The sequence below is a fragment of the Chaetodon auriga genome, chromosome 14 (assembly GCF_051107435.1).
Source record: "Chaetodon auriga isolate fChaAug3 chromosome 14, fChaAug3.hap1, whole genome shotgun sequence".
Classification (NCBI taxonomy): domain Eukaryota; kingdom Metazoa; phylum Chordata; class Actinopteri; order Chaetodontiformes; family Chaetodontidae; genus Chaetodon; species Chaetodon auriga.
This window is the reverse complement of record NC_135087.1, coordinates 13,633,006-13,660,263: the sequence shown is the minus strand read 5'-3', so window position 1 is coordinate 13,660,263 and position 27,258 is coordinate 13,633,006. Positions and strand designations below refer to the sequence as shown.

Below are 27,258 nucleotides of genomic sequence, written 5' to 3'. Positions count from 1 at the left end.
GCCATTTGAAATTTCAACTAAGGTTGTGTACTGCCCCACAGTGGTAAGGACAAAGAAGTGCAGTGGAAGGAAAAGAACCACACAGGACACTGCACAGATTATCAAGCATCCCTTTTATTAACATCACCTGTTACAAAAAGAACAAAATCTTCAGTGTTAATGAACTTAGCAACAATATAGCGAGTGTTGATTACAGATGAAATGGGACGCTTATTCCTAGAGTAGTTGCAGTAGGATTAAAAACCTCTAACACTGTTGACCTGGCCTTCTCTTTCCACAGCCAGGGTCACAGGCTCCCTTCTGTCTGGAGCTGCAGTACAGACTTGACTACAATTTGTCCATGCGTCTCCATAATTACAGTCACGTAGTGACCCTTCGGATATGCTGAGACCCCTTCTGATCTCCCTTCTCCCACCCAATACTGAGCCAAGGTATGCATGGAGCTATGAATTCATGAATGCACGAAGTTGCAGTTTGTGATAGTTTTCTGGTCAGGAGGCAAACAGAGCAACAACATAGTGTATTTCAGCAGGTCCTAAGTGGTACACTTAAACAATACATGTCTTTAAGTTAAGAAAAAAAAAAAAGGACTGAAAACCCAAAGTTTGGTTCGTTAAGAAAGAAATCTGTATCACTGCCCTCTCTTTGACAAATAAACAACGAACTACTGCAGTATTCAAAAGGATTTCATTGAAAAAATACAGGTGTTTTAAACAGAGGAATGGTTGCCACACAGTTTAAATTATGCTGGATGTCATTTTAAAGTTTAGAATAAAAATTAACTGGTGATGCTGCAGAAGAAGAGGAATGTGGTGGGAGCAGAGTGGTGTGTTTTGGTACAGTGTCTGGAGTGTTTGGAATTAACAGTAACCTCTGTCTGCTCCCTCATGGCCAACAGTGAGACTGGAAGTGGTTTGGCCGGCGCCTCGGCCACAGTCAGCCTACAGTACAGGTGAGTTGACGGAGGGTGGGGAAATGGGGGTGGCTGGGCGTGACAGTATGGTGTGACAGTGGTAGTGATGCGACCGAGGGTCGAAGGTGGTCTCTGTAGTGCAGTCCAGATGGCTGCATGGGGGTCTATCCTCCTCTCACTATACCTTGGGCAGATCTTTGTCAGCCTCCTGGAAGAAATCCCAAACATAGAATGCTCAGACTCAGGACTTCAGGACAATGTTACTATCATCTTGTATTGGGTGGTAAGAGCGCAGTAGTGGTCCTTACCCCTTCCTGTCCCTTGGCGAGTTGCTGGCTGACGGCTTGTAGCAGCTGCTGCAGTTCTCTGACTGTTTGGTTCAGTCCTGCAGTCATTTTCTCCTTTCTGTCAATCTCTTCCTGTCAGTGACAGAATGGCTGGTTAAGAGTGCAATGTGACCATCTAATGACTGCACACGCAAATACACACATCACTGTTACAACATCCAAACTGGCCAGACTCTTACCCTCTGTGACGTCAGACTGCTATTCTCTATCAGTTCATCAGCATTGTCTGTCACTTTTGAGAGCTCCCCTTGGATCAGATCAAGAGACTGCTGGGCCTGGATAAAGGACCAGAAAGTTCCACTTGTTTAACAATGGACCTGGAACTGGAGTTGGATCCATATCAGCAGCACAGTAAACTATAATTTTACCTTATACAAGTCACCAGCCACCTTTTGCCTCTCGTTCTCTTCAGCCTCCAGCTTGGACAGAGTCTCGGTGAGCTGGGTTTTCAGCTGGAATCAAAGCAGACACTCAGCAAGTGTTCTACAGCACATTAGAGCTTCCCAATGACCCTTTGTAAACCCGAGAGTCCTCTGCCAACAGTTAATGTGTACATTAAAGTGCTCAACATTTGCACAGATCTAACAGTTTTCACTTGTCCTACTTAGACCATGTTCAAACCAAAAATAGCACTGTGTAAAAGAGTGCACCGGGGTGTGTTGGTGTGGGCTTGCTGCTACAGGTACTGGCAAGATGAATCACTATCAAGGAAGTCCGGTTCGAGGAATACATTCATGTTTTACGGCTTATCAGATGTGATAACAAAGTTAATGATACTTTGAAACAGGATTTTACAACTCTGGAAGGTTAGCGCTTCTGCAGTCATTTTTCCAGTGTCGCCATGATTGCAGGATGAATAGTATAAATACATCATCACCTTGACAAAGTAATCTACCAGGAATATACACTTGTGCATACCTAATTAGCAAATGCACTGTTAGCAGACAATGTAGCAATGTGTCGCAGCAAAAGGCTTTATTGTAATTAATCTGGAGGCTACATTTTGATAGTGCTATTGTTGGTCCAAACACAGCCAACACATTACGAAAAAACAACTGACCGCTAACACTCCACAAAGGCCATAAAGGTGACATCACACGACATTGAGACAAAACAACAGACAGGAAAGGTTTGTAAAAAGGCTGAAGAGGGAATAATAGTGTGCAGCTGAAGGCATGGACTAAAATTACAGCTGAAGATGGACAAAGTGGAGCATGTTTTTTGACTCTGCAGTGCAGAAGGAAGGGCAAGCTGACTAGTTAGCCATTTGTTATATGCCTGACATGTGAAGTGGAGTAACAGTGTAGAGAAAGGAGAGTTAGTCTTGTAAGTGCCACTCAGTGTGAAGCGGAGTCATCATTCTCAACCTCAAATTTTTCTTGCTACTTTACAAACTTCCTGGCTCCTATAATTAGAGCAAACACCCTTGAAGTTGAGGTTTGAGAGAGCACGTTCACTGAGGTTATGGATGATGACCCACAGTTGCAGAAGATGCGAGAAGCCCCCGTCCTGTGGCAGTCAGTGCAGAGCCACTGCTGAATGCAATGAGAGAGTTTTTTTTAAAAAGGAGCTCTAGCTAGAGATTGAGCAACGCTTACCAAATTCAGCTCCTCATTCTGTCTGATAGCCTCTGTATATGAGCCATCGAGTCTGGGCTGCAATTCAGTCAACAGATCTTTGAGCTGAAATTAAGTTTGAGATGATGTGTTTAATGGGAGTCTGTGGGAGTCGGGTCCAGGACAGCACTACTAGCACACAGTCTACTCTAGTCTTGGCAGAGCTGCGTAGTGATAAAGCACAGAAACCTGTTGTGCATGACTATAAATTACCAAAGGCCGCCTATTAAGTTAGTCTGGTGAGTCATTGCTAGAGCTGACAATGTGAAGCATATCTTAACTGTCTTTAACAGTATGTCTGCCTTTTGTGCATTTCAAGTCGGTCTAGTCACAAAAACATGAGAACAGAGCAACATGAACATGATAGTGACAGACAACAGAGCTCATTCTTTTGCCACAGGAGGATGAACAGCTATGACATGACTGAGGATCATCACTGGCTGAGGACGTCATGTTTCTGGCTCACCTCTCTGACCTCCGTCACGTAGGTGGCACTCTCATGCTCCGCCCTCTCCAATTCAGACTCCAAGTGCTGCTTTTCTCGTCTCAGCTGCAGAGCACAGCAGAGGTTCAGAGATACTTATGACTGGGGCAAAACGCAAATTAAAAATGGCAGAACGTTTGACGCTTGAATTACAATACGTCTTAGAGGTGTGTGTTTCAAGAGAACTGACATTTTCCAGCTCGGCTCCATCTGTTAGTCTCTCAATCTCTTGCTCCAGAGCTGCAACTTTCTGGCTCATCTAAGGTAAAACAGGAGAATGATGCAATGAAAAGCACACATGGTGCAATGATATATCACCTCAGTGATTGGCTTCCTGCTAAATGTGAGCACATACCTCTCTGAGCTCTCCCTGCGATAGCTCCAGCTTCACCCTCCAGCGCGACTCCTCCTGCTCCACGCTGCTCTGGAGGCGCTGAAGGATGCCCTCCTGTGGATTGAGCAGGAATGACAGCTCAGTTTAGCAAGCAATTCCACCACAGAACCACAAATGTTTAAACAGATCTTATCTCACCGTCTCTGCCAAAACCTTCTTGTATGTCTCACAGTCTTTCTGTAGAATCCTTTGGGTTTCTTCAGCTTCTTTCAGCTTCTCAGCCAGTGCCTGTCAAAGGGACACATTTGCAGCTAAAGATACCTTTGGTTTGACGGGAGAGATGCTCCACTTTACAATTCTACTTTATTTACCTTAGAGTCCCCTGATGCAGGGGCGGATTGTGCAGCTGAGCTTTCAGCTACTGCCCTCTCAAATCTGTGGAGCCACTCCTGATGGTTCTAGTAGTGAGAGGAAATGAAGAGCAAAGAGAAACCTCATTGAAAGTTCATGAAACAGGAAAATAAGTATGAAAGATATTCAAAACACAAGTTGCATGGAGGTAAAAATCCATATTAGCCATACCTGTTCACTGGGCAGAGGCACATTGGGCAGAAGTCTGTGCAGAACATCTCGACACTCGGCCTGAGACACTGCCAGTGCCATCTGGTTCTCCTACAAGGCGGTGGGAGGGGGCAAATAGGACAAAAAGAGGAGAGGAGATTTAGCATTGACTGCTCCAATAGTTCAGTCACTTCGAAGACAAGGTCCAGTGGTCGTCAGAGCAGATGCGACCACCACCTTTCCTTCTTCATCTTCATTATCTGATTATAAAATCAGTCAAGATCAAGTCGTCCATTGAGATGCTACAATCAATTTCACATGAATGATTAATTTCACATAATCCTAAATAATGATTTGAGAGAATTAGGATAAACACCGTCTTGTTCCTGCTTCCAATTACCCTGAAAGCCATCTTTCAACAGGCCACAACCACACCAAGTGTCAACAACCTCAGATTCAGAGCGCATCACATGCTTCACTCCTCCTGCAACCAGAAACACATCAATCTGCTTTCATGAAATCACACAAAGTACCTTGAAACTCTCCAATAAATAAAAAAAGGTAGCTATCAGTCCTCCCACAAAAGGCTAGCATCATGCACTGTCACTCTGAGGCCTAAAGGGAGAACGTATGCCAAGCACTAGCCAGCTGGCACTCTAACCGCTATTCACATTGACACACTGTGTCACACAAGGCAGCTCTGAGACGAGTGTAGAGTCGAATACAACCGGCATGCACTGACAGTACACAACAGCTGCCAAGGAACTCCCTGGCTCAGCGAAGAGAAGGTGCTTTCTACTGTACTCAGATGGCAGGAGAGCAGCTGCTGTGCTGATGGTTCAGCACATACCCTTCCCTAATGTAGGGGGAGGAGGGCAAAAATATGCACACGTCACTGTAACTGGTAACAGACCAGCTATGTGGAAGCCAGACTATGTCTACACGAAGAGAGCTACAAGAACTACACTGTAGATTTTGCTTTACATTGAGCTACACTTGTTTGTGTACTGATGGAGAACAAAGATGTTTCAGTTGTGAGTACAGAACACAGAAACATAAGAGGCACTGTTCATTAAAAGTCGAATGATCACGCCCCCTTTCAAAGGGCACAAACTGCAGTAAAATCGAGGTGAATCAAACTGATTTTCATGATTATCTTGTGATATTGACAGTACAGATGTCACAAAGCAGAATGGGGGGAAAAAACATGCTAGAAATGAGTCACATGACAGGAAGACGGAGAGCTGCAAAATGATTACCATGAATCTCAAGCTAATGACATCTAATGAAATCATTTCTATTTCACTGCACACTCATTTCCAAGCATCAGCCTGAGCTTTGGGAAGGGAGAAATCTTTTATAATTCAGAGGTAAAGCAAAAACGCATCCGCTAAAGAAACCATTAAGCTAATAATGTCTGAGATTCCGAAGGGGAGCAGCTAAACAGGTTAAACAGGTCAACGCACAGCCAATTGAAGACTTGAGGCCAAACAACACTGAGACGGACAAGAGTGAGGTAAATGAGTATGCAGCTTTGTTATGGATGAAGGTGGAAAAAGAAATTTCACTGGGTCGATTATGGAAAAAAAAAAACAACAGCATTTTGGGGGGATGCATCAGATTGGAACTAGAGTGAAGCAGACTGAGGTGGGGTGGCGAACCTTGACAGCTTTGCTGAGTTTCCCTTGAAGCATGGACTCGGTGGCTGACAGAGCTTCCATTGCACTCCAGTTTTTCTCCCGGAGCTCCTGTTTTGGTCAGTTCCAGAGAGATACTACTTTCAGTTCAGCCTCAGGTAAAATGCATTCAGTGACCCTCAAATAAAGACTGGTAGCGTAAAAGAACAAACCGAACGCATTTCTAATCTTAAAATTACGACTCTCTGCTTTTCAGCCGTGCTCCAACCGCTAAAAATAAGCATGAACGAATAGCCTCGAGAGTCCCAGTCTAGCACCTCGTGTGGGTAAAAGCAACATGCACAGTACACCAGATTTGTACAGAAACAATGGTCTGTGAGTACTTTCTGTTCAAATTAAAGTAATAATGTCGAGAGTTTTTTACGGTATATACAAAACTGAAAAAAACAAAAGTCCACAGAAATACAATCAAATCAAATATTCCTCTTTCGAAAATAAAAGGTAGGCGAGTTTCTGATGCTCTGAATCACCCACAAGCACAGACAAGCTAGCTGAAACAGTCGTGGCCAACGGCGAGCATAACAACAGTAGGCTGGAAGCCCTGTTATGCAACACTCAGCTTAAGCAATCCAAATCAAAATAGACATCTGTACTGATGTGTATAATCATGTTGAGAACACAACCTTGGCTCTCTATTTGGCGTTTAAAATGCAAAACAAGGGAGGCTAAGTGGCAGTGGACAACAAGAAGTATGGATGTATGCATTGTGCAACTCCAGTGTGAGGGGGGGTGTTGTGGGGTACCACACAAGAGGGGGGGGATGCAATGTCACGCAGAGCTTTGGACCAAAGCAGTTACTGGTGTAATATGGGTTCAGGTCACTGCTGTAGGAAACCTACGTTGTTCTTCTTCCTATGAAGCTCCAGGGAGTCCCTCAGCTCAGCCAGCTCACCCTGCAGATCTGAGACCTGCTTCTCCTTCTCTGACAACCTGATAGACAACAATGTAACCATTCAATACCAACGCATGTGAGGAACATGTACGTTATATGTTATCATATGGCATGCAGCATTACTCACGCTGTCAGAAGCTCTGGGCTTGGCACTGCTGTACGGGACTGCTATTTGTGGAGGGGAACAAGACTCAATTAAAACTAGGACGGAATGAGAGTTTTATCTCTTATGACCCACATAACAAAGACAGAAAGATCAAACTTTAAGAACAATTCAAACAGGAAGAGTTTTGTCTGATCTGAATCACATATCCCTAGTCAAAAGAGCCCCTTTCTTTGTAAAATCCTTTATAGCTGAACGAACCTTCGTGATTCAGACCATAGAATGTGTCACACTTGCACTTTGTAGTGAGCACTTTACCTGTTGATGTATCTGCTCCATCTTCTCACTCAGCTCCTTAGTCCTTGCCTCCAGCTCAGCCTGCAGCATCTGGATTTCCTGGTCCTTCGCTGCTAGCCTGTGCGTCAGATGTGTTCATCATTAGGCTGATTTGTAAGGGGCTATGCTGGAGGACTGCATGGCGAAGTGTGTGTTTGTGTGTGTGTCTGTGTCAATGTGTGTTACTTACTGAGCCTGGAGTTCTTGGAGCTGGGTACCAGAACTGGTCAGCTCTTCTGGCGTCTCCTTCTGTCTCAGCTGCTCCATCTCTGCCCGCAGGGTGGCCAACTGCTGCTCCAGAGCCTGCGAGACAAAAACTGCCTCAGACTAGAGCTCAAACTGGGACAGTTCACCAACAATACAAGCAACAGCATTTGAAATGTGCAAATGCGGTCTTTTTTTGTTAATAGAGAAAAGCCCACACCTCAGCTGTCTTCTCTCTTGCTGAGCTGCTCTCTTGTGCTGCCTGTAGACTCTCCTCCATTGATTTTAGCTTCACGTCCTTCTCCTGGATCCTATACAGTAAAGTGAAACCAGGGTTCATCACAGCCTCTCGTGCCAGCGGAAATCAGATGTTAAATGACTTAATAGTTAATAGGTCCTGGAGGTAGCGCTGTCAACGATTATTCTAAAATCAAATATATATCTGAATACATTCAATTGTGGAAATAAATATTCTACTGCTGACAAAAAAGCAGCACCACCTCAGTGGCTGCAGTAAACGTGCCGCATGACTGACAGGTGCCACAAAACCTGAGATTCTGGTTTTCTTTTACTGGGAAGATCAGTTGAAGTCCGACGTATTTAACTCTCTCTGGTCATAATGTGAAAATATTTCGGCTCTACATGCCACTTCCCTTGCTGCCCTCTCTCTCTCTCTCTCTCTCAATTTATTTCAACAAAACCGGCGTTTGTGATTGTTGGAACGGTGACAGACGACCGAAAAAGATTTTGGTGAATTGTTTTTTGGTTTCTCTTGTGTTTTAATGAAGTGTATTTTACAATTATAAAATTACTGCTTCTGTGAATAGAATCTGGTGGTTTTGGTGAGAGTGACCAGCTGTTCCTGGTTAAACAGATCTCAGTCTTTAACAAAAAGCTCTGTGTCTGTACGGACACTTGGAATAACAATCTGAGGCCGTCGGTGCATAAACAGCCAGAGAGATTAAGTTTTTGGCCAATTCTGACTATTTTGGATTCATGACGTGCAATTGTGACTTGGTTTATTATCAGCTAGTTGGTAAAGCTGCTGCCACTGATTGAAGTTAGGTATTTTATCCCTCTGTGTGTCTTTGTATGTTGTGGATTGGGGTGAACAGGAAGACTTCATACTGCTACACTGTCATGATCAGTGAATATCAAATCAACTTGACTGATCTTACTGGCTCTGGAGTGCTTCCACTGTCGACTCTGATGATGCCTGTGATTAGAGGAAGACATCATTTAAAACAAATGAATACAAGACTAAGATGGAAAAGGCACAGCAACTCTTTCTTATGAAATTTTAGACAACTCGCCTGTTCTGCTGTCTTTCTCTTAACAGCCTCCATTTCTTGTTTAAGTGCCTCGTTCTCTTCTCTTAGAGCCTGCACCAGGGAAAGACATGGCATTAAGATTTTTTTGCCCATTAGGGATTGTGATTACAAGGTAAGCAGCGAAACGCATGGTCACTTAAATTATGCTGATGTGAGCCAAACGTGGGCATGTGTGAGGCAGCATGTTTTCAGATGTTTCTGGAGGCTTCACTAGCTGTAGCAGCCCCTTTCTAAACAAGTGGAAACACACACCTTGAGCTCTTCCTCCTTGTTGGCCACCTCAATCAGCCCCTTCTCCAGCAGGTCCTCAACGGTTTTCATGTTCTCCTCCTTCTCCCGAACACTGGGTAGGAGGCAGACTTTTAGAAGGTCATTCAGTAAATGATTTTGGCGTATTAGTTGTATAGACAGAGCAACACGTCTAACTAACTGATGAATCCAAAACATGTTGTACTTTTCACACATACCTCTTCTGGAACTGGTCCAAAGCCAGTTGGGAGGCAGTCTGCATGGGGAGAGTCAAAGGCAAATAGACAGAGAGGGAGTGTCAAACAGAAGAACACACAAATACATAAAGTGCTTTTTAAATTGGGAACAACAGTCAAGGCACAGAGCCGACCTGATCAGAAATCTGTGCCTGCAGATTCTGGATCTCCGCCTTCAGTGACATGTTCTCATTGTGTAAGGCCTGTAGAGGCAGGACAGACAGGAAAGACAGACAACAACGCTTACTATGCCGTGGCAACACAGATTTTTACAGACAATATGTAGTCCGAGCAATCACATAGCAACTCATAATTCTGTCTGAGATTTATGAAACTATGAAATCAATTATATCCATCTGAACTGATTAAAAAAAGCTGGCATGGTGTAAAATGTAAATAAAAACACAATGCAATGCAATTTCTGGCAGGGTGGTGTACACAATCAGAGGCCTAGAACATGTTTACCAAATTCCTGCAAACTAATGACCCAGCATAATATTAGTATATGAATCGCTCTTGTGACTGTACCTGCATTTTAGTTTCTCTACTGGCCCCACTGCTCCTCTCAGCGTTTAGAGAATCTTCTAGGCTCTTCCTCTGCAACTCTTTGTCAGCCAATCTGAACAGAACATGCGGAACAGTTGAAGGAGCACGTCATGAATGGCTCAGCTGTATCAGTTTTAATGCAATCGGTATGGCTGAGAAAGGTAAAAGAGTATTTCTCACAGCTTCTGTATCTCCTCAATGTGGGAGACATGGCTGGCCTAAATGAGAGGAAAAGATATCTTATTAGCCTACATACATCTAATTCTGACTAAACATGAAAACGAGGTAAATGAGGTTGACAAATATACCTGTGAAGAGATCTGGGCCTGCATGCTCTCATTATGGGCCTGAAGACCTTTGTTTTCACTCATAAGTTCCTGTTAAACACAGACTGTATTAGTGTGTTGCCCTGCTTCACAGAGAAATTCATTTTGCATCCCAATGTGGAATCAACATGCAAACATGCACTATGAAATGGACTACTTCAAATTTTGATGCTGATCGTTTCGCGTGTGATGCCGTGGTGGCTCACCTGAACCCGGGACTGCAGTGAGTCGTCAGGCATGCTGTGCTGGGACATCTCCATAAGCTCCATCACTCTCTGCTCCAGCCTCTCCTTGGCGACCATGGCTTCAGTCAGGCTGCCGTGTAGGGTCTGGATCTCCTTGTTCTTGTTGTTCATCTCCGTCTCCGCTGCCAGCAGCTGGCTGTGGAGCTCTGTGCCCACACACACACACACACACACACACACACACACACACACACACACACACACACACACACACACACACACACACACACACATTTAGCTGCTGAGTCTAACTGGACGATTCATTTTGATGTTAGTTAGGAGTTAAAAGGATCACATTTTAGCGTGATGTTGTATTTTATTACCTTGCTTTGAGGCCTGAAGTTTCTCTCTTTCAGCGTTGACATTGTGGAGGAAATTCTGCAGCTCTTCCCAACGTCGCTTAGCGTCCTGCAGTTGGGCCTGAGGATGGAGAGATGTATTTGGTGAACACTTTCCTCCCACACATCATACTAGAAAACAAGTGCTTAGAAAATATTATCAGGGCTAGCTTGAGTAGGAATCCTACGCTTTGGAGTGTACAGCTACACTACACCGGGTAAGAAAACAAATGATATTAATCCATCTTCTTTCCTCTCAGTCAAGATCATTACTGTAAGGTCAAAGATGAAGGTTGATTTACCTCAATTTCTATAAGCCTGTGATCTTTTCTGTCTCTAGATCTGTAAAACCAGGTTAATGGATAGTCCAAATGACAACATATTTTGTAGTTTGTTTCACTGACCCTTCTAGTCTGTGCAATAAAGAAAACCAGGTCTTCTTTTCTGAAAATCTCAGGAAAGACAGGAAAGGCTGATCTGGGTGTCTAGCAGGAAAAGTGTTGTTTATATACAGCACAAAGCCTCAAACATTCCAGCTTCCAAAGCCAACACAATCCTTCTTACCCAGGTTCTATTTCCCACACCCCTCCCGAGGACTTCCACTACAACCTCCTCCCATTTCCCCGATAATGCTACCACACCCGCCACACAGATTTGAAGCTGCACAGCATTGACCAGGTTTTGTACAGCTCAGTTCATTTTCGTCTCAGCTGGGGAAAACTGAAGCGCAAGCTAAATAAACACATTGTGCATCTGGATTAGTGTACCTCCAGCTGGGACACGTTCTGCTTGTAGCTGACCTCCAGTGACTTCCTCTGGTGCTCCTCCTGCTGCAGCTTGCTGTTGTTGTCTGCCAGCTCTTTCATCAGGCCGGCGTACTCAGAACGCAGCTTGTTCAGCTCTGCTGAATTCCTATCAAGCAACATATGCACACAAGCACAAATGAGTGATGTGGAAATGCTTCATGTGGCATTATTATGGGATGTTAACCTGCATGTTGGATTTCATATTGTGTAACTGCATGAGGATGGATCTCTGCCATAATGTCAGCGACACAGGTAAAAGAAATGGAGGATTATGTTGAGACTGGAAGTTTGCAAATGCAACTGCAATGCAACAAGTGTTTCACCAAGCTGAACAGGTGAAACATGTATGAAACTCTAGAAAGCATGACCAGTAGGATCTTATCTAATGTAGTGACACACTGACTTGCTCTCCATCTGGTTAGTGGCAGAGCTGACTGCGTCCCTCAGGATGCCGTTCTCCTGCTGCAGTCGAGTGATCTGGCTTTCCAGCTGCTCCCTCATCTGCTGGAACTGCACAACAACAATAGGATTCAGTCACCATGCAGCCTTGAGAAAAATGCCAAAAAGTCTGGGTCCATTCAAATTTTTCAAATTTCTGATTTTTCTCCACAGTGTTTATGACATAGAGTGACAAAGTGAAACTATCACATTTATCTCCATACTAACCTTTATCTGCATGGTCTGGAGCTCCTGGTAGCTGCCCTGTGCTTTCGCCTGCATGCTTCCCAGTTCTTTCTCCATGGTTACACGCTGCTCTCTCATTACAGCCTCCACCCTGCCAGTCTTTTGCTTCTCTACCTGCAGCTCCTGAAGCACAAAAACAAGAGGGCATATGAAGCTCGTTGCTGAAGCAAATGGAATTATTCCTGCAATACAAGAACAAGTTGGGAATAAATCATTTATCTAGACCTGACTGAGCTGTTTCACTTTGTCCTTGGCAATGGAGGCCTCCTCCTGCAGGGTTGTGAGAAGTCTCTCTCGTTCCTGTGCTGCTGGGTCAGGTCTAGCTGCAGACTGGTGTTGAGACACATGATGTTAAAAAGCAGGCATGGCAAGTCCAACTACAAATACCAGGTCTCCTGCCAAATGCAAACAGTGTGAAATGTCGCTTGTCAAGAACACCTCATTCAAATGCATCATATATTAATCTCTCACTTTGTGCCAGGCATCCAAGGCATTCGGGCTCTTCTCTCGGAGGAGAGCCATCACACTGACGGCCTCTGCTTCTGACAGAGCCAGGCTGGACAGACCAGACAGCAGCTCCTTCAGTTTCACCTCTGTGTTCTCTGTTAAAAACACACAAGATATTACATGGCTGGACAGTCGACATGTGGTTGCAAAAAGAACCAACAACTGGATCAGACTGGGGTTTTTCTCCCCCTTACCTTTGTCAGTCTCATTCTTCTGTTTCTTGCCACTCCCTTTGGATGGTACATCATCGTTATGGGCTGCCTGATGGTTGGCAGATGCTGCTGAGTCAGCCAGAACATGGGCTTCATCTACTGGATTTCAGAAAAAAATGCTTGATTCCAAGGCCAAAAGTTCAGGTTTCAATTTGAGCATGTCCTGGCATTTTAAATAAATCTAGACATAATTTAACGTAAGACCATTGTAGCATCATTACCAGGTTCAGTCTTCTGCTTCTTGGCTGAGTTCTTCTTCTTGCCACTGGCAACAGTGGGGGCTGTACCATCCAGAACTTTGGTTTCAGCCACAGTGGGAGCCTCCTTCTTGGCTGGAGCTGGAGCCTGTTCGGCCTTAATCTCTGGCTGCTGGTCATCCACTGCAAAGGGAAAGGTAAAAGGAAGAATACTGTCAATCTCCGCAAGTCTGCCTTGAGACTGATGATAGAGGATATTCAATTATCATTAAAGCTGTTATGTGAAACCTTGTAACTTGAGGATGTGGCAACTATGACTAACTTTTCATCTCACACTTTTCTACTACTGAAACTTAGGAGGAATTTATTGAATGAAAGAGTGAGCACGTTTCATGTTTTCCAATAGAAATAAAGGGATACAACCCACTTTTAACAGGCTACTCACCAGGCTCTGATTTTTGTTTCTTCTTCTCCTTCTTCTTACCAGAGACCTGAGGAGGGGTCTGAGCCTGAACAGGAGCCTGAGTGGCTTGGACCTGGACCTGGACCTGTACCTCAAGCTGGGGAGAGGGAGGGCTGGACTGTTTGTTTGCAGCCAGAGGTGTCTCTGTCTTACGGCTGGCCAGCTTTGAGCCGTTGACTTCTGGCTCCTCAGAAGAGGGTGCTGTAGCAGCTGCTGCTGCTGCTGCTGCTGCTGCTGCTGCTGCTGCTGCTGCGGCAGCAGCTTTGGCAGCTTTTTTCTCCTTCTTCTTTCTCTCCCTCAGACCAGCAGGAGCTTCTGGTGACACTGCAACAGGCACATAGGCAGTAGGTGTTGGTGGAGAAGGATCTGGTGTCACCACTGGTGTAGGTTCCTCCTCTACCTCCATAGTGGAGTTGTTGGCAACATCAGCCACATCAAAATCCCGAAGATCTTCTTCCGACTCTCCTCCACCTCCGCCGCCTCCACCACCTCCTCCACTGGAACTCTCCTTCTTCTTGCTCTTCTTCTTTTCGTTCTTCTTACGGGTGTCTGGCTTGGATGGCGGCAGCTTGAGGTCGCGTTTCTGCCTGGCCAGCACCTCATCATAGGAGGTTTCCTTCATGAAGAGCCAGAAGAAGAGGAACATGAGGGCGATGACCAGGGAAGGGGCCAGGATGAGCAGGTACTGAGAGTCGTAGATATCCACCGCCATTCTGAGGAGGAGAAAGACACACACACAAAAAAAGATAATGTATGTGTGACATTATGGTGACAGGTTTCTTCCAACAAAAGCAACTGCTAAAGACTGCAAAGGAGGTGTTAGTACATCAGCAGTGTGGAGAGGGTGCTTGTAAGAGGACTCTTAATGACACCCTGTCCTCTCTTAGCGATATGATCCAATTAGATAACACTACCCCAGCTACACAGCTTAACATCCTCCCTTCTTTATATACAGTTTCAGTCAAAAGTTAGGACACCCCTTCTCATCCATTTGTTTTTCTTTATTCTTATCATATTCTACATTGTAGATAAATACCGAAGACATAAAAACTATGAAAGACTTGCGTGGTAAAAAAAATATATAACAAAGAAAATTATGAAATTTCACATTCTTCAAAGAACAGAATCTCTGCAAAACAGTACTGTTTTGAATAAATTGCCTAAAGTGTTACCAGCAAAGCAACCCGACGCCATCACACCTCCTCCTCCACGCATCACAGTCAGAACCACACATGTAGATACCATCCATTTACCTTCTCTGCATCTCACTAAGACATTGCAGTTGGAACCAAAGCTCTCAAATTTGGACTCATCAGACCAAAGTCCAAATCCTCGTTAATGTCCATTCCTTGTGTTTCTTGGCCCAAGTAATTCTCTTCTTCTTGTTGGTCTCTTCAGTAATGGTCCCTTTGCAGCAATTCAACCGTGAAGGCCTGATTCACACAGTCTCCTCCCTACAGCTGATGTTGAGCTGTGTCTGCTACTTGACCACTGTGAAGCATGTATGTGGGCTCTAATCTGAGAGGTGCCATTCGTAGGTGATTTCTGAGGCTGATTACCGTAAAGAACTTATCCTCTGCAGCAGAGGTAACTCTTGGTCTTCCTTTCCTTGGCGGTCCTCGTGACAGCCAGTTTCATCCTAGCGTTTGATGATTTTTGCGACTGAACTTGAAGATACATTCAAAGTTCTTGAAATTTTCCAGACTGGCTGACCTTCAGGTCTTTAAGTAATGATGGACTGTTGTTTCTCTTCATTTAGTTGAGTGGTTCTTGCCATAATATGGATTACTGCAGTAGTTGAACAAGGCTATTTACTGTATACCAATACTCTGCAACACAACTGATGGTCTCAAATGCATTATGATGGCAAGTAATTTCACTTATCAGCTTTTGACAAGGCACACCTGTTGACTAAAGAGCATTCCAGGTGACTACCTCATGAAGCTGGTTAAGATAACGCTAATAGTGTGAAAACCTGTCATCAAGGAAAATGGGCTATTTTGAAGAATGTAAAACATATTTTGCTTTGTTTACCACATAATTGCGTATTTGTCCTTTCATAGTTTGGATGTCTTCAGTATTATTCTACAATGTAGAAAATAATGGAAATAAAGAAAAAACATTGAATGAGAGGGTGTTCGTTGAAACGTGGCTTGGTAAGCAAAGTTATTAGAGGAGAATCAAAACCACCACCTTCACTCACATTGGCTTAAACAGGAATAAAAAAAGGTCAAGAGCATCAGATGGCTCACTGTCACATTTAGTCACTTCCCTCCTTCGGCCCCCACAAGGATGACATGGTGGTATTCTAAACTCATATCAGGATGGATTTGCAAGAGGCAAAAATACACCCACATGCAAGTGTCACCCGCTGAGGTCTGCTGCAACTGCAGGTTGGCCCCTGTCTGCTTCAAGCCCGGGAAGAAGAGGTTCCTCTTCCATTGCAGGAAAAGTTCACAGAGTCAAGAGGTCCAGAGACTTCACCAGTTTAGCATCTGCCAAAGATATTCTTAGGAACTATGTGTTGTCTCCTCAAGGCTACACAGTGAGAATGAACTGGGGTGGAATCAATGCAAATAAAGCAGTAATAATTTGAGACACAACGCTCACTTAAAGCCTCTAAAACCAAACCAACTATAAAGCATTATTGTCATTTCTGGGTATAAATTATGCATATATGACACTGCTGGCTGCATGATGGCTGTTAAGATGAGGTGGACTTATTTGTCATGGCAACAGTCACTCATGTATTTTACACATATGAATATCAATTAATGCAGTTTCTCAGCCAAGTAATCTGATTAGAAGAAATGTTCTAACACTGCCAATAATTTCAACATTATCAAAAAATATATCTTATTTCTGTGCCAGCTGTTGGTGTGGGCAGGGAGCTTGCAATTTTTTTCCTGATCTTCCTCCTCTATGCTATTATTTCTATCTTTGTTTTTTCTTATTAAACACTTATTTTTTCCCAGTTAAACCCCTTGATGAACACCCCTAGAACACCCTAGATGCCATGTTTGATGTGGCAGTCACTGACGTGGAGCAGCAGTTTTCTAAGAGGCCGAGTCAATAATAGCATTAACAATTTTGATAAAATAAATGGAACTCTTTTCAAACAATGGAGGGTATCTCTTCAAACCAACACACAATAATGTCTTGTTCAAACTTACACGCTCCTTACAAAAATAAAACCAGTTTTGTTGAGCCCTGAGTGACGACAGCAGCATTGTGTTGTCAACTGAGAGTGAGTGACCTGACGTGCAGCACAATCCCATCCTTCACCCAAGATCTGTGGCAGTAATATAGCGTAGGAGTCAGCGTCGTAGAGCAGACCTCTTTAGTAAGTTGGATTAAGCAGATTACCCATGATAATACATTTAAGAATAACTTTCCACAGCAGGGCTTTCAGAGGACTGGCAGGCTTAGCCCTATAGTGTAACGTTGACCCCGTTTCAGTCGCACCTCGAAAACCTCCCATTATGTCTTCCACAACACACAAACGTAACACGCCTGTTATAATGTTTAATATTTAACTTATCTTGCTCTGAAAGATCATTCTGCCTTTCAAGCACCGAGCTTTTCCTCGGAGCATAAACTAAAACACTTATTATGTAACACTTTTGAAACCATTTTTTAACTGTCTTCATTATATAATATTTTTTTAAAGAGCTTTGACCCTGACAAATACACCTGATTGGCTGATCTTCCTAGGTGATTCGGAATGTTTTCCTCATACATTCCTCTGATGTGTTTGTATGGCATCTGCGTCAAAGAGCGTGCATTCCTCCACAAAGCTGAGGGGCAAACTATGCTGGAGAAATACCTGATGGTTTAGAGAGCACTGTGCAAACACATAGAGTCAAAATCCATCCCATGATTTGAACATATAAGCCTTTACTTGAGAGCTTCTTATTCTCTACTTCTCTGCTGTATACTTTTCCTACCTGTGACCTCATTAAAAGATGTGTCATTCATAATGGACAGCAACATATGAGTAGAGAAAGCACAGACGAAGACTGACGAGCCACATGCCCAAAAAAGCGTAGTATGTGTAAAACCTGGACATGAACTCCCTCAGGCAAAGACCAAAGGCATATAGAAGCCATAGTACAGTATGTGCTTCATAAACAGCATGGGTGAACTGGTGACAAGGTTTTAACCCCTACCTTTCAGTGTCCACCTAATGAGGAAATTCTTTTTTATGTCACATTCAATGCATGTTCCAGGAAACTCCCACGTCAGAAAAACGAAACTGTGAAATAACTCTTAAAGCAACACTGCTTCTATGGGTGGAGTAAGTGGTGTAAAAGTTCGGAGCCTGCTTGCTTTCTTTCAGTCTCACAGTGGAAGGTGCATGAGTTTCCTTGTGCAGCCTGAGCCTTGTCGCAGCATCAAAATGAGCCTGTAGGACAAAGCCCTCTCGGGCTGTTGGCTCTCCGGAATCTAGCCACTTGGCTGGCCAGGCCTCCTGATTTGGCAGGCCTGGACAGAGAGGGAACTCCTGATAACTATCAGGCCCAAAAAGCAGCACGAACACTACTTGTAAACCAGGCCATGCAGCACTCTACATTTAACATCTTGAAGATCGCAACAATTGACACACAAGCAGAGAAATTTGGAGGTAGCCAAGTGAATAACCTCTCCAGTGACCACAAGTGTCATTTTCAACATGAAAATCAAATGTCACACCTGACAAAATGGCTGAAAATGTTATCATGATACAAAATTTCTTATCAGGTGATAATATTGTTAATTACTAACTGCACAGTTTCTGGAAGTGCAAAGGTCACTAAATCTGCAGTTTGTGTAACAGCAGGGTAACAAATTAATTTTAGGCACAATTTCACTGAACAGAAACAGAAAACTGTGACAAACAAAACACAGAAGCCATAAAAGCACACTGGAAGTCACTCCACCTCTTTGTTTTTTCTTTAATACTGAGACCGCTTTCAGATTATGGAACTACTTTTACTCTCCAATGACAGTATCTTCACCCAGAAAGTTGCAGTGATTGCATGTAGTTAAAAGTATTCTACTTCAGAGTGATAGGTTGGGCAATGGGTAGATTCTGTTGAAATAGTTAAGCTGTAAGGATAACAAACTCATAATTCACCATTATCTATATTCCAGCAATAATCTACACAGACAGTAACTAAGTACAGAGTAGGGCATGTGGTTATACTGGAAATAATTAAGAAATAGGTCAAAAAAGAAAAATGTATTAGGCTTCTGAAACGGTCTGCCCTTCCTGGTCAAGGTGTAACAAGGAAACTTGAGACTATGGTACATATTGAATTAAATAAAGCCAAGACACTATAGATAAGAGCTTATCTACAGGTGGACCTCTAGGGAAATTGGCAACAGGACTGATCTGACTCCATGACACAAGAGAGGAGAGGTTCAGCAATACATTTATGGACTCTTAGGTCAAAACATCTCGAAGTGGGACAAATGACAGTCATAGGGTGTCGGGTAAATTGATGTACCACAAGTAAGTGACGCCTTTCCATTCAACGAGGGCAGTCCACTATGGTTGAGTACCAAATGTCTCAGCATGCTAGGTCATGTCTAGTCATCGGCCTTGTGCATACTACTGAACAAAGATACGTATCGGCAGCTGCTCTTACACCAAGAAAAGGCAGCTTGCGGGGACAGCCTGTCATCAGAGCAAAAGCAGAAGTGATCTAGTGTTAATCGCCCTTTGCTAACTTAGCCCAGCTAGCTCCTAAGTCACACGTTACAGTCAAATGAACCAGAGGAGAGAAAGGGGCACACATGCCGACATACTTCTCCAACGTGACTAGCAAAAAAGGGGGGAAAAATGTGCTTACTTTAACAGTACGGCCTCAATAGTGGCCTGACCATGGCTACAAGTATCTGCTATAATTATAAATTATAAATAGTTAATTCCATACAGGAAAAGGCATGTCGCCACTCAAGTTCGCCTCACTGAGTGGCTCGAGCTCAGCACTATCAATGAGCTAGCTAACATAAACGTTAGCCAACTAACACGGGCCAGTTCTAACGTTAGCCGGCCAATCCAATTATTAGTACAGAGGAAGTCACCGGCGACACAACTGACCAGCTAAAACGTGAACAAGAACACCTAAGTTTGTTTCTCCTTCACACTCAGCCCGTCTGGAGGCGTGGACCCCTGCCTCCACGGGCCTCGTCTTGCTGGTGACCCAGCCTCCCTCTCTCCTGAAATCTCTAACCCGGTCTGCTGTTTCATTCTTCCGTTCAAGTCCTGAGGGCCGTTTCTAGGCCTGGGTAAAGAGCTTAGCTGTGCTAAGTCCGGGATGAACGGCCTTTTAACAAGAAATAAGCACGATATTGCCACAAACAGGGGCTCGCAGCATACCTGTAGCTTCAGCTTGCTGTTCCCTCAGCTAGTGGTGAAATGGCGTTGTTCTGCGTTGACTCTGACAGACTCCGGACTTCCCGGGGCAGCTCCAGCCTGGCTTTCTTCTGCGCTATCCGTCAGACTATCTCCTGTTTCTGGTTCGCGGGGGCGGGTCATAGGCAAGCTGCTGGGGAACGCTTGTTTGGTGACTCGGGGCATACCGTCCAGAGCCGGTAATTACGTAAGGAATGAAAAGAGATAGCCCCGCCTTTTAGAGACAGCCAAGTTTGGTAAATCTATCGAGCGACAAGAGCAAAGAGGGGAGTGGTCACTGCACTTCCATGACCATAAGACACGCGAGTACAAAAAGTACTTCCATATTTCTAGTACTTTAATATTTCGATGGGGACTTCCAGTTTATTTGTGGTATCTAGTAACCTGAACACATGTCCTTAAATTTCTTATGGTGTAGGCACGATGTTGCTCCAGGAAATGAACACATATTTTACAATATTTTGCATGACATTACCAAAATTGGTGGTATAGTGTAATTTTTAATAGCATGGTCAAAAAGTCCCCGATGGACAGTTGAATTCAAGTGAATCCATTCTTTATCAAATAAGCTAACTTACAAACATAAATTGCCCTGTAATGATCATCTGGCAGTGATCAGTGTATCACTGCCCCTCCCCACGGTTCAGCTGAGTCAGTCATTCCTCCTCTATGTCAGTGGATGTCGGCTGCCCTGCTGCCAGCAGCTCTGCCTCATACTGCTTCTTCAGGCCCTTCAGATACATACGCAAGCTGTCAGGGTCCAGTCTGGAGTTCCTGGCAGTCTGCAGGAGGCGGGTGGCCAGGTGGTACACAGCTCTCTGCCTCTGTGTTTCTGGATCACAGTGATGTTTGGCCTAGAACAATAATAAACCGAACCCTCTTGTCCATTTATCCAGACCTTCTCTCATATAAACCAGGATTACTTATAGTACACAGCAATAATTGTGGTCTCTGTCATGAGGCCACAGCACAGCATTTGACTCTCTAAAGCTCTAATATTTGCTTCTTGTAAATGAAAGCCTGTTTTACTAATGTGGGACATGCTGTAAAAGCACTAACACATGGCATCAAAGACCGCAGAACATTATTAATGGGAGAAAATGTGATGGTAATGAACCATACCAAAAGCTGCTGGCTAACTTTGGAGGCAATTATTTTTGCCTCTTGGATTATGTTTGAGGGAAGTGCAGTCAATTCTGCTGCTCTCAGACCTACAAGAGCAAAAAACAAGCTATGTAAGCATTTCCATGATCAATTTCAACAGGATTGTACTTAGATTTCACTGACTCTGTACCATAGCGTCTTTCTTCGGCGCGTCCTCGACTCAGCAAGTATGTAAACACCATACTCTCAGCACCGGTCTCACCACTGCGCGTGTGCTGAACCTCCATGTGCTGGTTCTCTACGTTTGGATAAAGAGACTCGAGCTGGCACAGCTCAAGGAAGTGTGTGGCAAACAGGGTGAATGCCTGCAAAAAGATGGGTAACAGTACACGTTAAAGATTAAGCAAGTGCAAAACATGCACTCTTCCTGTATTTATTTTACTGCTGACCTAACAGGTGTCCCACAAAAGACAATAGTGAGTTAAATGGTTGATTAAAGCACAGGAATCTTACTTATCTGCTTTTCATTTTCTAAAAAAGGAGTGGCAGTGTAGGACTGCATAGAGGCACACTCTACCTTAAGGCTAAGGAGGAATTCACAAACAGAGTGACATATGCCAATGCCCTCTTCAGCACTGGTACCACGCCCCAACTCATCTATGATGATCAGGGACCTGTCGCTTACGTTGTGGATGATGTAAGAGATCTTTGGGAAGGGAGCATGCAGTCAATGATTATTTAATGATTTCTTTACCCTCATAAACGTAATTCAAGAATGCGAGTAACCGTACTGTACGTACCTCCTTCATTTCCAACATGAAAGTGGAAGAGTTGGTTTCAAAATCATCATCCACACCAATTCTGGTGAAAATCTGATCAGCGACACGAAACGAGGCGTACTCGGCGGGAACAAAAGAGCCTGGAATAGTAATGCAAGGGCTTCGCTCACAAAATTCAAGTCATATCAAAGCATAGCAAAGTGCAGCTTTGCACTCCAAATTCATGCGCGGCCGAAAGGTTTCGCTGCTGACCTATCTGAGCCATGATCTGACACAACGCCACCTGTTTGAGGTAGGTGGATTTTCCGCTCATGTTGGGCCCAGTGATGATGACAAAGTTGCTGCCCTCGGAGATGTAGCTATTGTTCGACACAGACTGCTGTCCAGCCATTCGCTCCAGAATGGGGTGACGACCCTGCTTGATGGCCAACGTGTCTGTGAACTCCGGGCGCACTGGCAGACACAGCAGAAAAAGGCAACAATCAAAAGTACCTCAATTTGTTGACTCTCTGATGCATTTCCATGGGATGATGCATTCAAATACAGCTACACTGAGATAGAATTTGGCTCTTGTGTGTTCATTTGTTTGGTACAAACCTGTATAACCACTAAACTGTGACTCAGTGATTACCTATGCTATGTACATTTCATATAAAAACAGGCCTGCAATCCCATCTAAACGATTCAGTTCTTATGGAATGAATGGCTGGTTGGTTAACCAAAAGGAGTGCCATATGGGAATAAAAGATATATTTCTGAGGGAGGTGTGTGCAGTGGTTACAGACAGCAAGCTCCTCTGCTGGGGAGATTTGTCTCGGTAAATACAGCACGCCAGTGCTCACTTATGTAACAAGGGTAATCTGAGTACAAACTGGCTGGGATAGAAGGGGGCCGGCACTCAGCACATGTCTATGGAGATACGCTTCTAGACAGCTGAGGACCACCACCCACATGGCTGACCTGACTGGTGCTGTCCACAACCCTTGCAAAAAAAAGGGGTGAGGCAAGCAGAGCTGCCAGCTCAGTAGAGCAGTTTTTGGCTGCTATGTGTGACGTTGGCTGGGTGCTGCCTTATGTGCATGCACCACTCCCTCAAACAACATCAGACTCCTTCCAGGTTACTTTGACACTTTGACAATTAGATCAGATTAGAAATCAACATTCATACTTACCATAGTCTGAGATGGTGCATGCAGTGGCCAGTGACAGCAGCATGTCCAGCATGGATACAGCATCGGAGAGCTTGTAAAGGCAGTGGATGTGCTCGTGGACAGTGTTCAGCAGTTGACATATAACCCTGTATGGAGACAGGTTAAACTGCTGCAGGGGCAAAGCACTTAAGCAGAATAATATCTAACAAACAGTGCCCTCTACTGGACACAACGCAGTATAAAACACATTCAACTAAATCAGTTGATGAGATGAAAAGTTGCTTGCAGTGCCCTACTTTTAATGAAAGAGTTGACCAATTGGTTGTTAAGGTTTTGGTCCACTAAGAAATATTTTGTGGCCTTCCATCTGGGGATTAAGTCACTCCAGCAAAACAATAGTCACATATCTGGCATCAAAACCATATTACTGAAGATCAGCTTTGAGTTTAGGCACACTTCTACATAATCATATTCATCTACGAGATGAAAAGAATACCAGGAAAAAAAATGACACATTAAATGAACTGATTGCTTGAAGAAATCCCATGATTACTCATTACTTCTTTAGTCAAGGACAGCCCTGGTTCAAAGTAATCTTTCTTTGAACATTCAGTAAAGTGAACTTCAGTGCATACAGTACATGACTGTGCATGTGTGTAAGTCATAGGGTGTTGCTCTCCTCACACATAAGACATGTGAAAGATCTCCCTCAGGGCCTCATCACAGCGGTCATTCATCTTCATCAGGTCCGCAGTGGTGAAGCCATAGTTGTTCTTGTGCTTGGATGCCTGAGGGGGCAGATGTTGAGACCCAGTTTTTACGTTCATTCAGTGAATCAAAGTTTATTGCCCACTCGGAGGCAATTTAACTTTCACATCTGATGTAGAGTTATCCTTTTTCTGTTCTTAATTAGTCGTGAGCTCTCAGTGTTCTCACCATCCCTGCCTTTAGTCAGCTATACCTTAATAAACTCTGAGGGGAGTTTCCCTTCAGGCAAGACGACTCCTTCAAGCTTCATCTGGATGAAGAAACCTCGAGCTGTGCTGAAGCTGGTGCGCATTGGCAGACCATATTTCTCTCCCAGCTGGTTCACTAAGCCTGGAATACAAAGCTATTCCATCAGCTTTGAGTAATACATTTACCTTAAATACCTTATGCAAAGACATATAAACATAGACTAAAGAAATTAACTGAACAAACAGAACGAATACCTGCAATGTCATCCACTAGCTCAGTGTAAGCTCTGCGCGCAATATCGAGGAACTCGTTGATGTTGGGGCGAACAGCATAACACTTCTGGGTGCGCATGTTCAGGCTCCCCTTCAGGTAGGTGGTGTCATCATTAATCACGGTCTTGATCTGCTCTAGGATCATGTCAAACCTGAGGTGGAAACACACATATATACAGTGGATGAAGTCTGCAGACAGCACATGATAGCACCTTTATGTCTGACATAAGCACAAGGCTTCGTACCTGTTGTCGTCCAGTGAGGTGCTGTACGCCTTCAGTAGAGCCGTGTTGCAGTTCTTCAACACCACCTGTTCATAAAGTGTTCATAAAGCAGAAATGATTTACTATTTGTATTCTAATTAAAAGTTTTGTGGAGTAAATAAGCTTTTTTCCCCCTCATTCTATCCACTGCTGTAGGATAATTTTGATCTAATTTCATGTATTATGAACAGACACAAACCCTTAACCGTGGCATCAGATCCAACGTGTGTTTCAGCTGAATGACATGTGTAATTTTTGCCTCAGCAACCTGAACCTGTGGAAATATAATATAATGAAAGTGCACAGAAAGAAAAAGACAGGTCAACATTTCACATGTACACAATTTTTGACTTTATATTTACTGTGAGCATTTCAAAAAAACACACATGAATTCGATTCATGATAAGACATGCATTGAAATCATAAAGTGTAATAGGTGATGATGGTGGTGCACGTACTGTTTCCTGCTTTGGGATTTGGACAAGAACAGAGAGCAGCTGGTCAGTGTCAAGGAAGTGACCTATGGCTAAGGAGTGCAAAAGAACAGATATTAGATAGATAAAAAAATAAAAAAAATAAAAATATTAGATAGATAAAAAACAGATATTCAAATACAGTGTTATACTCTTGTTGTCAATAATGCACGATGTTAATGTGTGATTAGAAACACTTTGTGCTTGTTCCTCACCGTTCTTCAGGCTAAAGAAGAGCTCCTCGTCCTGCAGCAGCTCTTGTATGGTGTCCAAGCGTATGTTGATGGTGTCCACATCAACCAGAGGCTCCAGAATATTGGAGCGCAACCTTCTAGCACCACCTGGTGTTTTAGTGTGGTTTAATACCCCTAAAAGACTATGTTCACTCCTATACACAGATAACCAGAGACAAACAGACTGAACACTTCTGTGATTATACCAGAACAACACGTACAAAGATAATGCTGTCATAGTCTGGCCCTCTTACCTGTGGTCTCTGTTGTTGACCACAAGCTCCAAGTTAGAAGCAGATGTCGAGTCAATCATTGCCGTCTGTTCGCTCCCTTTAAAGCTCACTTTAAGAGACTTGGCAGCGTACACAGAGTTCTGGATGAACTCTAAATATTTCAGCAAAGCAGCTGCTGCTGCTAGGCAATAATACCTGAACAAATCATGACATTTGGTAATAAAAAAAATTATAGCACTACAGCACATCTATTTCTATACACTATTGTACTCAGTGGCGTACTTAGCTTGCACTTCCATGAAGACAGTGCCAAATTCTGCAGCACACAGCTGCTGAATGTACTCCAGTCCTTTCCTCTCATTAAAATACTTCCTTTGGATAGCAGTGAAAGCTACTCCCTGAAAAACAAACACACAAAAAAACCTTATAAAATGCACATATTACCTCACATTGAGAGTTAATAAGAACACAATGTGCAATAGATGAAACACACCATACACAATTAGCAGTAGTGCTAAGCAAGAGTGAATGAGTCAGCAACTTTCTGCTTTAAAAGTGTTTGAATGAGCTGCGTGTTTTAATCATTCTGCACAGGTACCGGGAAGTTCTCCGTGACGAGGTTGAACAGTTTTGTCCCTTTTCCCTTCTCACTGGCTGTGTCTGGCATGAGTATTTCCAGTGGCACCAAGATGTGAATCTTGGTTATGACCTTCAGAAGAATAATAAATGAATGAGACAGAAGTTCCCTCGACTTTGTGTGTGTGCAGCTAACAGCCAATCAAGCATGCAGTTTATAGCTTTAAACAATGCATGGGTCACCTTGGCATATGTCCCAGTGTCTGCAAACTGAGAGAGTACAAGCTCTGGACATTTCAAGTTGAGACTGGCCATGCCAATCTCTCCCCTGGCCAAACCACGCCCTTCAACCAGTGCCACAATCACAGAGGCACCAGAGGTCATGGTCGCAGAGGAGCAACTTGTTACTGCAAAAAACAGAGAAATCAGAATTGGTAATATAGCTTCAGCCATGATGACACCCAATGAGACATTTAGTGCAGACGTACCTGTGTGATCAGTCATTGGTGTCCGTGCTGGGTGTGAGCCTGTGGCCCCAGCAGACCCCAGAGACCTCCTGAGTCTTGGTGTTGCTCCGTGGCTGCGGCTGGAGGAGCTGTCTGAGGTAGATGCAAGGAGTGATGGATTTGTCCTGCTGTGATGGAGCTGACCTATGTCGAGAGGAGAGGATGCGTGTCATACTATTACTGCAGTGCCCTGGTCAGAGACAAGGTTTTTAACCTTACAAACGTGACCACACAGTCCTGCTGTGATCCACTATGAAAACACATTCAAAGAGTTTAATACCGGATATAACAGTAATGTTGTATTTTACGATACTGCCTTTAACGTTACTTGTGTGGCCCCACTCCTGCTGGACACAGTCAAAGATGCTAGTGTTAGCTTAAACTGTTCTGGCTATCCATAAAGTCACCTGAGAACATCCGGGGGAGTGATGGACCATGGGTGAATCTCGTACTGCCCTCATCTTGACTATGGTGGGATGAACCAGAGGAAGCTGATGCGGGATCATACGACGTAGTTTCATTTAGCCCGCTTCTGTCCACTGAGGTTACCCTCCAGGGTTGGCCACATTCTGGGGTGTTGCTGCCGGCTGTTACCTCCTCTGTGCTGCTGCTAAACATTTTAAAACCTCGCAAATACCGGTTAGTAGGTCTATATAGCCGAACTTACTTGCAGTTACACAGCTA

General features: G+C 43.9%; 2 protein-coding genes across 10 annotated transcripts; both read right to left on the bottom strand.

Annotated features, from left to right (window-relative positions):
- Positions 1-94: 94 nt before the first annotated feature.
- ktn1 (kinectin 1) lies at positions 95-20,133 on the bottom strand. Of its 9 annotated transcripts, none has more exons than XM_076748068.1 (36): positions 19,992-20,133; positions 13,610-14,340; positions 13,189-13,347; positions 12,950-13,066; positions 12,720-12,850; positions 12,474-12,578; positions 12,231-12,371; positions 11,968-12,074; positions 11,526-11,670; positions 10,744-10,840; positions 10,382-10,566; positions 10,158-10,226; positions 10,030-10,067; positions 9,832-9,922; positions 9,438-9,506; positions 9,286-9,323; positions 9,071-9,161; positions 8,801-8,869; positions 8,666-8,703; positions 7,708-7,798; positions 7,474-7,586; positions 7,266-7,362; positions 6,972-7,012; positions 6,792-6,882; positions 5,917-6,003; positions 4,277-4,366; positions 4,066-4,152; positions 3,893-3,982; positions 3,716-3,808; positions 3,551-3,619; positions 3,343-3,426; positions 2,859-2,942; positions 1,629-1,712; positions 1,440-1,535; positions 1,222-1,332; positions 95-1,121 (listed from the first exon to the last, which is right to left on the bottom strand). In XM_076748068.1, the coding sequence occupies exons 2-36, from the start codon at positions 14,337-14,339 to the stop codon at positions 1,092-1,094; spliced, it is 3,858 nt and encodes a 1,285-aa protein (XP_076604183.1). In that variant the 5' UTR covers position 14,340; positions 19,992-20,133; the 3' UTR covers positions 95-1,091. The 9 variants fall into 9 exon arrangements, with proteins under 9 accessions (XP_076604183.1, XP_076604186.1, XP_076604187.1 ...); XM_076748071.1 differs by having other exon boundaries at positions 6,972-7,009; XM_076748072.1 differs by having other exon boundaries at positions 11,559-11,670.
- A 550-nt stretch (positions 20,134-20,683) lies between these two features.
- Positions 20,684-27,142, bottom strand: msh4 (mutS homolog 4). The gene is made up of 20 exons (XM_076749081.1): positions 27,124-27,142; positions 26,557-26,718; positions 26,312-26,475; positions 26,091-26,201; positions 25,775-25,890; positions 25,514-25,687; positions 25,242-25,414; positions 25,012-25,079; positions 24,753-24,827; positions 24,536-24,600; positions 24,273-24,442; positions 24,023-24,159; positions 23,746-23,849; positions 23,083-23,207; positions 22,163-22,363; positions 21,932-22,050; positions 21,709-21,837; positions 21,322-21,496; positions 21,150-21,238; positions 20,684-20,881 (listed from the first exon to the last, which is right to left on the bottom strand). The coding sequence occupies exons 1-20, from the start codon at positions 27,140-27,142 to the stop codon at positions 20,684-20,686; spliced, it is 2,574 nt and encodes an 857-aa protein (XP_076605196.1).
- Positions 27,143-27,258: the final 116 nt, after the last annotated feature.

Bases quoted from the DNA above. Each gene is read 5' to 3' on its own strand.
- ktn1 (XM_076748068.1), bottom strand. From the start codon at position 14,339: ATGGCGGTGGATATCTACGACTCTCAGTACCTGCTCATCCTGGCCCCT. The intron at 13,348-13,609 runs GTGAGTAGCCTG...TTCCCTTTGCAG, and splicing joins GAAACAAAAATCAGAGCCTG to TGGATGACCAGCAGCCAGAG. The intron at 12,372-12,473 runs GTCTAGATAAAT...TTTGTGCTTCAG, and splicing joins AAGTGAAACAGCTCAGTCAG to GAGCTGCAGGTAGAGAAGCA.
- msh4 (XM_076749081.1), bottom strand. The intron at 21,497-21,708 runs GTAGAGTGTGCC...ATCTTTTTGCAG, and splicing joins AATTCCTCCTTAGCCTTAAG to GCATTCACCCTGTTTGCCAC. The intron at 20,882-21,149 runs GTATGGTTCATT...TTATTGTTCTAG, and splicing joins AAGTTAGCCAGCAGCTTTTG to GCCAAACATCACTGTGATCC.